The sequence below is a fragment of the Abramis brama genome (genome assembly GCF_963993115.1).
Source record: "Abramis brama genome assembly, chromosome: 16".
Taxonomy (NCBI): Eukaryota; Metazoa; Chordata; class Actinopteri; order Cypriniformes; family Leuciscidae; genus Abramis; species Abramis brama.
Genome location: NC_139978.1, coordinates 10,431,923 through 10,445,898, shown reverse-complemented (window position 1 = coordinate 10,445,898; position 13,976 = coordinate 10,431,923). Strand labels below are relative to the sequence as shown.

At 38.4% G+C, this 13,976-nt stretch overlaps 1 protein-coding gene across 1 annotated transcript in view; it reads right to left on the bottom strand.

The window, feature by feature from the left end:
* qars1 (glutaminyl-tRNA synthetase 1) overlaps window positions 1-13,976 on the bottom strand; it is a 35,322-nt gene that overhangs the window by 9,960 nt on the left and 11,386 nt on the right. Inside the window, exons 12-14 of the mRNA XM_084087250.1 lie at window positions 13,732-13,810; window positions 1,285-1,524; window positions 1,113-1,205 (exon numbers count right to left, since the gene is read on the bottom strand). Of these exons, the coding sequence (XP_083943376.1) occupies window positions 1,113-1,205; window positions 1,285-1,524; window positions 13,732-13,810 (412 nt within the window). The remainder of the gene's footprint in view (window positions 1-1,112; window positions 1,206-1,284; window positions 1,525-13,731; window positions 13,811-13,976) is intronic.

The window sequence follows — 13,976 nt, the reverse complement described above, 5'->3', positions numbered from 1 at the left end:
AAAGTTTAAGTTCACCCCAAAATTAAAAAATTCAGTAAGACGGCAGCACGGTCCAGGCGTGAACCAATCTCATCTTTTTACTACAAGTTACAGCACAAAATAAACATGAATGAACTTCAGAAGGCATGTTGAAAGAAACAGTACAACTTACTGAAATGCACCAGGTCTCATGTAATTGCTCAATAAGTGTTTCAACTGTGAAAAGACTTCAGTAAAACATATATAATGTCACGCAATGCTACACTTACCTCAGGAGAGCTATTTATTGTCCATAAATTTGTTAGTCAACTAGAAAAAAACAACTGTTGAGAAGATAATTTTTGTACAAATATATTTATTTATAAATATATGCACTATTACATATTATATTTTTATTTAATCTGTTAGTGATGTCTTAATGAATGTTTGAATAAAACAAAAGTTATCTGTCATGACAGCGACTGTTTAAATGTTTATATTTCAATAATGAATTGGAGTAGAAACAAGTCTATCAATAAATATAAAAATGGTCTTATGTGCAATTTAAATATTTTTATGTGTGGTGAAGCAGGGCGGGGTTGAGAGCTGTGGGAGCAGAACGAGGCCGGTGAAGAGAATGTTATTGAATGATTGACAGGGCGGGACGGGCACGTGATCGGCTCAGAATGCATTTTCAAATTGCACATTGAATTTTGCTACATTCATTGTGGGACACTTAATGGAAATGCAATCGCAAGGGTCTTAACTGTGAGTATAAATGCAATAAAAAAATAAAAAAACATTTAAATGATCATTTTGCTACATTTTTTGCTTGAACATGTTAAACATATCTAATTATTTCTGTAATACATTTTCATTTTAATTTTGCAAGTTATAAAGCATTAAAATATGGATTCAATTTGCATATTAAAACTAGTGTATGAAATGGCAAATGTAAATTATATAATTGAATTTTCATTTTGCACCAAACCTTGCACAAATGTAATGGAAATTTTAAATTGAAATACAGAAATGCATTGCCATTTTAAATATTGCATTGCCATTTTGCATATTACATTTCAAATTGAATATTGCTACCCATATGTTTCCATCCAGCCCTACCTGATACTCTGATAAAATGTTGAGTGACATACCTGGCCTGAAACTCTTTGGTGCACAGTGAGTGTGTGATGTGTTCAACGGAGTCACACAGACAGTGTGTGTAATCATACGTGGGGTATATGCACCTGTACACAAGAACAGAGCGTCATAAAGTTAGAGAAACAAAACCACACCACACCACGTGAGCGAAACAAAGTGGCTTACCATGTGTCTCCTGTCCTGTGATGTGGCGTGTATTTGATGCGGTACGCCACAGGGTCCATTTTCCCATCTTCCATGACCATCTTCATTCTGAGAGTGGCTTCCCCTTCTGCAAACATGCCCTTCCTCATCCTGTCAAACAAAACCAAAGACTCGCCCACAGGTCGCTCTCTCCATGGGGAAGGAGGGACGTTGTGACCCTTGAGCTCCTCTCCATGCTGGTGGCACACATACGCATGACCCCTTACACACAAACAAACAAAAAGGATTCACTAGTCAATAATATAGACCACATTCAGAACACACACACAGACACACACATATATACACTCCCCTCCAAAAGTATTGGAACAGTGAGGGCAATTCCTTTATTTTTTCTGTAGAATAAAAACATTTGGCTTTTATTTCCAGGTATTTACATATGGATCTGATACACAACTTAGAAGATACCCCATTTTGTTTAAACCCACCCATTGCTCATGTGACCAAAAGTATTGGAACATGTGACTGACAGGTATGTTTTGTTGCCCTGGGGTGTCCTATTTAGGGGTGTAACGATACACGTATTCGTATTGAACCGTACGGTACGAGGCTTTCAGTTTGGTACGAATTACAAACCGAACGGTTCGTTGGACCATTTTTCCTGCCGACCAAAAGTTTGTTATTTCAAATGTAGGCGCGTGGCAAACGCGCTCATAAAGTAAGAGACGCTGGCGCGACCACAACATTGCCCAACATCAAATGGCAAACGTAATGAAAGCGGAACAAAACTGCGCTACTCATTATTTTGTGCTTCACGGACCATTTATCAGTTTGGACCAAGCGTGCCGCACAAGCCCTGAAAAGTGAAGCCAAAACGTTTTGATCGCCCCCCGGTGACTGGTCCTAGTATAGATCATAAGCCCCGCCTCCCTGTGTTATTCAACGGGACGCGAGACCAACTAAACAATTAAATTACACTTCAAATATCTTTTTTCCAAAGGTGGTTTCTTTCATTTGCTGTCTTTTTATCACGCTGATGTAAGTTCAAGTGTCTGTTTCAAAAATAAGTTGGTTTTTAGTTAGTTACGTGATGCGGTGGTGTAACGTCATGATTGACAGCTGTGATTGACAGGTTCTCTGAGCGAAGCAGTCACTGAAGCACCAACGGACATTTTTTTCGGGATCTTCGGAGGACTGAGGAGATTGTATTTACTTTATTTTAAAAAAGCGTCTTGTCGTACTGCAATACATTTTTTAAAAAGTGTGCAGAATGCACTCTCCCTGAGTGCATTCTGCGAGAGTGAGGGCGGAGCGTTGATTTCGCGGCTTTACTTCCTGGTCACTACTGCGCAGGTCTGGTCCCGAGATCGCTACTGCGCAGACTCAAGTTCCAATATGTCAGCGCCATATCGGGACACTGGCGGCTTCAGTTCTCATCAATGGAAGAGAGCGAAGGGGCGTCGTCCATCTTTTTTTACAGTCTATGGTTTGGACCAATGCAGCACGAACCGATCTTGATCAAGTGACACTATTACTACACAGCGCTAAGAGATCCAGTTAAGAAAGCATTTGAATTCGCCACTGAAGTAATAACATCGCTGCAAGACCTAGTAAAAGCATTCACATTTCTCCGTTATTAACGGATCAAACAGCGCTGACGTGGAAACCAGGAGAAACATTGTGCCATGAATGAACTATCCAGTGTCCACAGATTAACAATATTCACCATGGATTTACTGTAGTAACACTAACTGTAACTGTAACTGTAAGGTGGGTGCCAAAAAGTCTGGGCTACCCCTCGAGAGCACAGTAGGCTCTCCTGAGATTTAACATTTGAACTCTCTCCTGCATATGTAACAGCAACATCCGAGACGCAGCAAACAATGCAGCTCACACCTCACTTGGACAATCTCCCCCTTCTCCCACCTTCTCCTCCTCACCTAACTCACTGAAAACCTATGCAATGTTAAGGATGTACAAAAAGTAAATATGCATGTTTGGTATCATTTAAAGTGTCTCAGTGCGCCTGGTAAAATGGTCTCATTCTCCCAACTAAAATGAAAAGCTAAAAGAAGTTATAAAATATGAGAAAAGTGATGTGTCCCTTAAAGGTGTTCCCTCCCCCCAGATCCTCCATTCAAACTACCTCCTGTATGTAAAACAAGAACCTATTCAACTACAATCTCTGATCTCACAGTTGTGAGCCCCGTCAATAGGGGACCAAAATCTAATTATAATGACATGCACCACCATTTGGTAAGAATATTGAATTATCTGAGTTTATAAGGAAAAGAAGCAGAAAAGTTCAAGGAGTCTGTAGGTTGACTTCCCACACGACCGATGTGTGTAATTTTCGTTGCCAGGTAAATGTTTCTTTAATTCCTTGATTTCCGAATTATTGTTATTGTAGTTGATTGACCGATGATTTTATTGTATGAATTGGATTTTGAATTATTGCTCTATTACCTGGTTAATAAATTGTAAACATTTGATTTTAGTCTGACTGACTCTAAGATTGTTTTCCCAAGTAGATTATCGGATTTGTATATTCCCACAAGTTTTGCCTCAGATTAGTGACGACTAATATTTGACATCAAGTCAAGTGTACTTGGTTTTGTGGAGGCAAGTTATTTCCGTTTAGGCTAGCGAATGCTGTTTGATCAACCTAAATCTGGGTGTGTCTAATTACCTCAGTTTTAATTTAATGTTACTTTAGATAAGTGTACGAGAGAAATCACGGGCTTGGCCAAACCAGAGCTATTGTAAGAGAAGTAAAGTTGGTCGACTTACATCTATAATAGTGGCCAAAACCTCAACTGAAGTAAAACGATTAAATTAAATTCAAGTGTACACAATTATATGGGGGCTATCAAAGTATTTTTGATTGTGTAAGGGTGAATCCGACCATCTAAGATATTAGCCAATTACCTCTGTTTGATGAACATAACTGGCGAGATTGTGTTGTGAGACCGGCGTAAAACGCAAGGACCTCTAAGTGATATAGTTTCCTAATCTGAACGGGTAAAACATAATTAAAGAGTTAAAAAGAATAATTAAACATTCGCTCACTTTTAATGATGCCCAGATATCATTAAAACCTTTTTCATTTATGGAGTCAGATGAAATAACGAGTTAATATACATATGAGAAAATGAATTTTATTTAATCTTGTTGTGTTGCGTAAAAAGGAAAGACAGTAACACGCAGAAACCTTCACCCGTATTATTGGAAATCCGACATTGACGGGCTTACATAACCATGGAAGTTTGGCAGGAAGAGTAGGCTACAATGCTTTCAAGTAACATTACGTCGGTTTTATTTTGACATTATAAATAAAATTGCTGCCCTCAAATTGTAAATCTGAAATAAAATAAACCTTTGTTTATAACTACTACAATAATCATTTTTTTCAAAGAGCAAGGAGCTGTTTTTGTTTTATATGCTCCTAAGAAGAGTCAAGTATAGCTCCATCATTGCTCAAAGTAAAAAGTAAAAAATGATCATACTTTATGATAAAATAAAAAATTAAAATCAAGGAAATTTCTCTGCCATTTCTTTCTTTTTGCTGTATCGAAAACGTACCGAACCGTGACACCAGTGTATCGTATCGAACCGAAACGTGAATTTTGTGAACCGTTACACCCCTAGTTCCTATTACATTGATTATTCAAACAATAAATAGCACTGAATGTCTGTGCTCAGTTTCAGATTTGGGTTTTGCCTGTGCAGACTGCATTTATAGTTAGACGTGTAACCAACATGAAAACTAGAGAGCTGTCAATGGGTGAAAAACAAGCAATTGTGAAGCTGAGAGAAGATGGAAATTCAATCAGAGCCATTGCACAAACATTGGCCATAGCCAGTGCAACCATTTGGAATGTCCTGAGGAAGAAAGTAACCATTGGTGTACTAAGTAACAGACCTCGAATGGGTAGACCAAGGAAAACATCAGCAGTTGACGACAGAAACATTGTGAGAGTTGTAAAGAAAGACCCTAAAACAACTGTTAGTGACAACAGCAACAACCTCCAGAGGGCAGGAGTAAAGGTATCACAATCTACTGTTCACAAAAGACTTCATGTACAAAAGTACAGAGGCTACACCAGAAGATGAATATGAAGGCCAGGCTGGAATTTGCCAAAAAGTACAGAGACAAGCCTCAAACATTCTGGGGCAAAGTTTTATGGACTAATGAGACAAAGATGAACCTTTACTAAAGTGATAGAAAGGCTAAAGTTTGGAGAAAAAAAGGATCTGCTCATGATCCCAAACATACAAGCTCATCTGTGAAACACGGTGGAGGTAATGTCATGGCTTGGTCTTGCATGGCTTCTTCTGGGACGGGCTCATTAATCTACATTGATGATGTAACAGATGATGGCAGCAGCAAAATGAACTCAGAAGTGTACAGAAACATTTTGTCTTCCAATTTACAGAAAGATGCAACCAAACTGATTGGGAGATCCTTCATCATGCAGCAAGATAATGAGACAGTGCCAAAACAACAAAGGAGTTCATCAGGGGCAAGAAGTGGAAGGTTGTAGACTGGCCAAGTCAATCTCCAGACTTAAACCTTATAGAGCATGCATTTTACCTGCTAAAAAAAAAAAAGAGACTGAAGGGATTAACCCCCCAAAACAAACAAAAAACTGAAAGAGGCTGCGGTGAAAGCCTGGAATAGCATTACAAAAGAAGAATGCAAAAGTTTGGTGATGTCAATGCGTCACAGGCTTGATGCAGTTATTGCAAGCAAAGGATTTGCAACTAAATATTAAGTCTTATTCGCTTAAATCCATTTTAAGTTGATCTGTTCCAATACTTTTGGTCACATGAGCAATGGGTGGGTTCAAACAAAAGGTTATATCTTCAAAGTTGTATATCATATCCAGATGTAAATACCTGGAAATAAAAGCTGAAATGTTGATCTCTTGTCTCATTTTCATCTTTTGATGTCAAACGTAAATGTTTCCAGTCTACAAAATAAATAAATAAAGGAACTGGCCTCAGTGTTCCAATACTTTTAGAGGGGAGTTTAAATGCCATCGTTTTCTCAGGTAATTGTATATAATTATTTATTTTAAAGGATCATATTTTGAGGGTCTTTTGAAAAATAAAATCTATTATTGAAGAAAGTTCAATAATAATAATAAAAAAAAAACTACAGTAAGAAACAGGGGTGAGAAACACAGGGTACCTCACGATACCATTCACAGCTCATGATACTGATAAAAGCAATTCTGCGATAATTGATATATTATGCCAGTGAAAAGTGCAGGTTCTGTCTCTTTATTCAAGTCAACCTTCTACAATGCGACTAAATCTTCACTGGGAGACTAAATAATGTCTATCATTCGCCATTGGCTAATAAATTCCTAGATTTTACTCGCCTGTGTGTGTGTTAGAGGCTAAGTATAAGTTTAGCATAGATGTATTTTCACTCGCTGAACACTCTGACTGTACTATTTCAATGCAGTGATGGATGCGCAGCGTACCGTAAACTCTAGTGTGAAGACTCGCCGTTGCTTTGCTGAGAGCGCTGTTTCTCTCACACACGCAAAGAGAGAGAGTGAGCGAGAGAGTCTTGCATACCACGCAGAATCGACGCGCTACATGTAAACAATATTTTTTTGTTGCATTTTTCTGTCAAAATAACCAAGTTAATTTGGATTTATTCAGCTTAAGAACAAGCAGAAGAAACGTCGGTTTCTCCGGTAGTGGGCAGAACTAATGCGCAAACGGCAATCGCACTGGCTGGCGCTCAACCCTGTTTTAATTTTAGAGAGTGAACACTGAAAACGTGATTAATATTCATGAACCCAGTAGGTCATCAATTCTTAGTGCATTGTATATTGTTATTACTCGTAGTAGAATTAGAAGTAGTATTATTATCTTTTAAAAATAATCACTATTATGTTTTTTTTTTTTTTTTTTTTTACAGAAACTGATTGGCCAACAACATCTTAAGCACAGTCCTAAGTTCAGTTAAAATGACAAATATGCATTCATGGATGGTTACCAAGTTTTAGTTCTAATTACTAAAGTTCTATCATATACTATAAATAGTATATCAGTCTGGCGAGTAAACAAAAAAAAAATTTACTAGCCAATGGTGATTCTATTGCCAAGGTGTGCGTAGAGGGTCCAAACTGTTAGAAAACAGCACAAAAAGTTTTTCAGTGTGTAAATTAAATTTAACATTTTATGCTTATACTTTTTGAAGTAAGCGAAAACACTGATCGATTTGCTCCTGTCTGCCTTGCTGCTGAGTGGTTTGCGTCTGTATGCTCCGTATAGCTTTCTGTTTTGAATCTTTATTTACTACCATTCCTTGTTTATACTGCTAAATATAACTTACTCATCACCACACATTAACCTGACATCGCTAGCTTCAATCTAAATCGTTATCGCTAGCACAACACGCTAGTAATTTGCTAGCCTGTTAACGTGCCATCGGTGCCTGCCGTCTTTATTTTTTATTTTTTTTCTCCCACGCTTGTGCAGCAGGGCAACTGGGTGACCGTGAGATTAAACAGGTCCTCCCCACTCAGTGAAACACCCACTGAGAATCCTGTTGAATGTGCCCTAATTATTGGGGATTCTATTACACGGAACGTGAAAATAGAGACACCAGCCACCATAGTCACATGTTTGCCAGGAGCCAGAGCGCCTGACATCAAAGCAAATTTAAAAGTGCTGGCTAATGCTAATCGTAAATTCTCTAAGATTATTTTTCATGTCGGCACTAATGATGTTCGACTTCGCCAGCCGGAGATCACCAAAATTAACGTTAAAGAAGTGTGTGAACTCGCAAGTATGATGTCATGCACAGCAATTTGCTTTGGCCCCCTTCCTGTTCGCAGGAGTGATGAGATACTTAGTAGACTGTCCTCACTCAATGGCTGGCTGTCTAAGTGGTGTCCGCAAAATAATATAGGGTTCATAGACAATTGGAAAAGTTTTTGGGGCAGACCTGACTGTTGGTATTCAGATGGTATTCATCTCTCCTGGGATGGTGCCACTCTTCTCTCTAGTAATATGGCACATAGTCTTAGAGCTCAAACATGAATTGGAGCTCAGGTCAGGAAGCAGACAGACTGGCTAAACCGACCATCTTCTAGCTGTCTCACGTCACTGAGGTCAGATAAATCCCATCACATAGAGACTATTTTACCTAGATATCATCATATAGGGACTGTGTCTGTTCCCCGAATTAGGAAATACAAAAAAATCTCCCAAAACCCATTAAAGGGTAATAATTTAATTGATGTTCAACAAACAAAAAACAGATATAATACAGATGAACAAATGATAAAGCTCGGGTTGCTGAATATTCGTTCCCTTACTTCAAAAGCACTTATTGTTAATGATATGATTACAGATTATAACCTAAACGTGTTGTCTTTGACAGAAACCTGGCTAAAACCAAACGATTACATTACTTTAAATGAGTCCACCCCCCAAGATTACTGTTATAAACATGAACCTCGTCTGAAAGGCAAAGGGGGAGGTGTTGCTGTAATTTATAGTAACATCTTCAGAATTACTAAGAAGTCTAGTTTCAAATATAATTCTTTTGAAGTGTTGGTGCTTAATTTAACACTATTTAGTGTAAATGATAAATCACGTTTGAGATTTGTGCTGACTACTGTATACAGGCCACCATACAGACTTTATCAAAGAATTTGCTGACTTTCTATCAGAGTTAGTACTGGCTGCAGATAAAGTCCTAATTGTTGGTGATTTTAATATACATGTAGATAACGAAAAAGATGCATGGGGATTGGCATTTAAAGACATTCTGAACTCTATTGGAGTTAGACAACACGTGTCAGGACCTACTCATTGTCGTAATCATACTCTAGATCTAATATTATGACATGGAATCAATGTTGATGCCGTTGAAATTCTGCAGCAGAGCAATGACATCTCAGATCACTTTCTAGTCTCGTGTATACTTCATTTAGCCAAGGCTGCAAAGCCGACTCAGTGTCACAAATATGCTAGACCTATCACTTCTGCCACTAAAGATTGCTTTATTAATAATCCTCCTGATCAGTTTCATCATCTCAGCATCCCAGATAGCTTAGAAGAACTCGATATTGCGACAGAAACTTTTAAAGGAGCTGTATGTAAGAAATGTATTTCAATTAATCATAAAATGGCCCTGATATGTCACTAGACATTAAGAAATCATGTTCATTTCAAATACTTATATCATTGACAACAGTAGTACGGCCAGGATATTGTCATTTAAAAAGTGAAGTTGCAGCCCTCAACTGATGTTGATGTTGTCATCTTGTGTTTTGGCCTGAAGCGCCACCCTCCACCTATCTACCAATCACGAAGTCAGTAGTGTTTCGGCATCCGGGTTGCCAGCTCTGCTCTAGTTACCACAGCTGCAGCTACAAACGTTCGTGCTGGATCCTGCAGCCTATCTGGCAACCTCGAGTCAGGGGGGAGGGGGAGGGGATACACCGCTCTACAGTAATTTGAAAGTGATTGCAGTACCAGTTTTGGCCACAATCTTACATACGGCTCCTTTAACTTTCTTTTTTCTAGCACTTTAGACACAGTTGCTCCGTTGCGCTTAAAGAAGATTAAAGGAAATAGTCCAACGCCGTTGTACAACGAGCACACTCAGGCAGCCAGAAAAATGGAGTGCAATTGGAAGAAAACAAAACTAGAGGTATTTCGCATTTCATGGAAAGAGAGCACGATTGCATACAGAGAGGCCTAAAAAACTGCTAGATCTGCTTATTTTTCAACCCTATTAGAAGAAAATAAACACGAAAAATAAAGCTTCAAGCCTAGACGTTTCCAAGCAGCACAGCAGTAATGACTTTATGAACTTCTTTACTTACAATATTGATAATATCAGGGAGAAAATTATAACAATGCAACAGTCTACTACAGTATTGCATCAGGCAGTGCATTGTCTCCTTGAGGAAAAATTCAATTCATTCATTGCTATAGGAGAGGAAGAATTTACTAAACTCGTTAAATCATCTAAACCGACAACATGTATGTTAGACCCTGTACCGACTAAGCTATTGAAAGAGATGCTTCCAGAGATCACAAATCCTCTTCTTATTATCATTAATTCATCTTTGTCATTAGGATACGCACCAAAAACTTTTAAGCTGGCTATGATTAAACCACTTGTCAAAAAAACGCAACTAGATCCTACAGAATTAGTCAATTACAGGCCGATCTCAAATCTACCTTTTCTGTCTAAGATACTAGAAAAGGCAGTATCCTCACAACTATGTTCCTTTTGAGAGAGAAATGATATCTGCGAGGATTTCCAGTCAGGATTTAGACCATATCAATAGTACTGAGACAGCTCTCATTAGAGTCACAAATGATTTGCTCATCCGATCGTGGTTGTATCTCTCTATTAGTGTTACTCGATCTTAGTGCTGCATTTGATACTATCGACCATAACATTCTTTTAAATAGACTCGAAAATTATGTTGGTATTTGTAGAATTGCATTAGCGGAATTGCATTAGCATGGTTTAAATCATACTTATCTGACCGTTATCAGTTTGTAGCAGTACATGAAGAGATGTCTTATCAAAAGTTCAGTATGGAGTACCACAAGGCTCAGTACGTTGTTGTTCACTCTGTACACGCTACCCTTAGGAGATATCATTAGGAAGCATGGCATTAGTTTTCACTGTTATGCTGATGACACTCAGCTCTATATTTCTTCACACCCTGACGAAACTTACCAATTCACAAAATTAACAAAATGCATAGCTGATATAAAAAACTGGATGACTAGTAATTTCGTACTACTTAATTCTGAAAAAAACAGAGATTCTAAATTATTGGACAAAAAAACTTCCTCACGTAATAACCTAGAATACTGTCTAACACTTGATGGCTGCTCTGTCAAGTCTTCGTTGTCAATTAGGAACCTGGGTGTGCTCTTTTATACCAATCTTTCATTTGAAAGTCACGTATCTAGTATCTGTAAAACCGCATTTTTCCATCTTAAAAATATATCTAAATTACGTCATATGCTGTCACTGACAAATGCGGAACAATTAGTTCATGCGTTCATGACATCAAGGCTAGATTACTGTAATGCTATTATGGGTGGTTGCCCTGCACACTCAATATATAAACTACAGCTGGTCCAAAACGCAGCAGCTCGAGTTCTTACCAGAACCAGGAAGTATGACCATATTAGCCCGGTTCTGTCAACACTGCATTGGCTCCCTATTAAACATTGTATACATTACAATATTGCTGATTACTTACAAAGCACTAAATGGTTTAGCTCCCCAGTACTTGAGCGAACTCTTAATGCATTATAGTCCTTCACGTCTATTGCGATCTCAAAATTATGGCCAGTTGATAATACCGAGAAGATCAAAATCGACTGCTGGCGGTAGATCCTTTTCCTATTTAGCACCAAAAATTTGGAACAATCTTCCTAATATTGTCCGGGAAGCAGACACACTCTGTCAGTTTAAAGCTAGACTAAAAACACATCTCTTTGACCTAGCATTCACATAATACATTATAGACTTCTATAATTCAATGTTAGGCTGCATAGATTAGGTCAGCCGTAACCGGGAACACTTCCCATAAATTCTGATGTACTTGTTACATCATAAGAAGGATGGCGTCTACGTTAATATTAGTCTCTCTGTTTATCCCGAGGTTTACAGTCCGCCAGATCCAGGCTGTATCCAGATCTGATGAAGGACCTGCGCCTGGACACGACGACAACACAGTCCTGAAGTGTCAACTAGGCTCTCCCCTGTGAAGGCCTCCTTCCCTTCCCTTTACCTCTGTACAGATAAAACATTGTCGTTTTATCTGTACAGTCACCACGTGGCTATGCGGACGCAATAAATAATTCTGTATTATAAATTAAGGCCGGACAAGTAGTTTGTTGAGCGTTGATTTGTAAAAAAAGGACTACACACCTGCGCACATATATATTAAAACGCGCATACCTATGGACTGAACACGATGCGCATGTGCCTGTGTCTGTGTTTGTGCAGAGGTTTGCGCAGAGGTTGCACAGAGATAACTGATAATCGTTTGCACCTTGGAACCCATTTCCGGGAGTGCGTTCTCGAGCCACCAGGCACTGTTTTGTGCGGATAGGCGGCCGGAGCGCGTTGAGGGTTTTCTGTTAGAACGGTGTAGTGTTAGTGGCCCCTTCACAACGGAAGTGAATCAATCAATCAAAACTTACTTTAGCTGGACAATAACTTTATCCTAGAGCTGCTGTAAAGCCAAAACCATCTCTGTTACTGTAATTTCCAATTATCACTGTAAAGCTGCTTTAAAACAATTCATATTGTTAAAAGCGCTATATAAATGAAGGTGACTTGACTTGACTAAAAGGTTAAACTTTTCTTTATGTGTAAACTGACACATTTACCTGCTTACCAACTTGTTTTATAAACCTGGTACATTTTAAAATTTACCAACCTCTTTTATTTAAACCTGGGAACATCTAAGTGTTTACCAGCTTCCTTACAATAAACCTGGGAATATTGTTGTTAAAGGTACAGACTTGGGCATTTAATTTTTTTTTTGAAATGTGACCAGCAATGCCCCCTAGCATTTTGAGCGGTGTTAAGCGGATTCTTAAACACCTCTGATTGGCCATTGTGTTCATGTGCTCAACATATACATCTGTGATTGGCTACAATAATCAACGCTTCCAAAACATGTTGTAAATAGACATTTTTGACACTCTTCACCGAGCGCTTACACAGATACACACGGTAGCGTTTGAAAGCAGGCGCCTATCGGCGGATCGCTAATATATCCGCTGATAGACATATTCGATGATAGATGCCTGCTTTCAAATGCTCCCGTGTGTGTCTGTGCAAGTGCTCGGTGAAGAGCATCAAAGATGTCTAAATACAACCTTTGTCCCATAAATGGTATAAAAGGCGAAGTGTGTCCAGACTTTGAACTTAAAATGTCGTTTGGTCATCTATTATTTTACTCACTGCTGTCCGCCATCCCATTAAATACCTCTTTTTCTTAGGCTAGTTAACTTATGTCCACGTTTCACTCATTCATGTGTTGAGAACTACCTTGAGGAGCCATGAAGTAGAAAAATAAAGTTGTATTTCCACTATATATCCTGCGGTTAAAGAGCATTTATAATCTGACCCACTGAACGTTTCAGAGTAAGGCATATGTTTGTTTACACACAAGAAGGTCATGATCCGGTGTTTTCATTGTCTCAGAGTAATAACAAATTTGGTTTATCAGAAAGTAATCTCCTAATCTCACACTTGTTCCTGAATTTTGTTGTTATTTCTAAACTTTGCTTTCTTATGTCTGCTTGTGCATGTTATAATGTGCATGGCACATTAACACACTGGACTTTAATTGTGCTCGTAAATTATTATTATTATTATTTTTTAAATTAGGTGCACAAGTTCTAGAAGCATAGAGCCCTGAGACATCAGGTTTGTAATCTCACCTGCGAATGAGATCAACAGCAAGATCGTAGAGAAGCTGGAAGTGATCAGAGGCGTGCGTGACACAGTATGGTCTGTACCCTGAGTGATGGTGAAGAACAAACAAACAAATATACATACATGCGTGAAAAATGCTCGTCAATAGAAAAGTTCACATTTGAAACATTTGTGTAATGTCACAATTAACACAAAGCCCTTTCTTTAACTTTTTTCTTTGAAACTTTGCGTTTAATTGCAATTCATAATG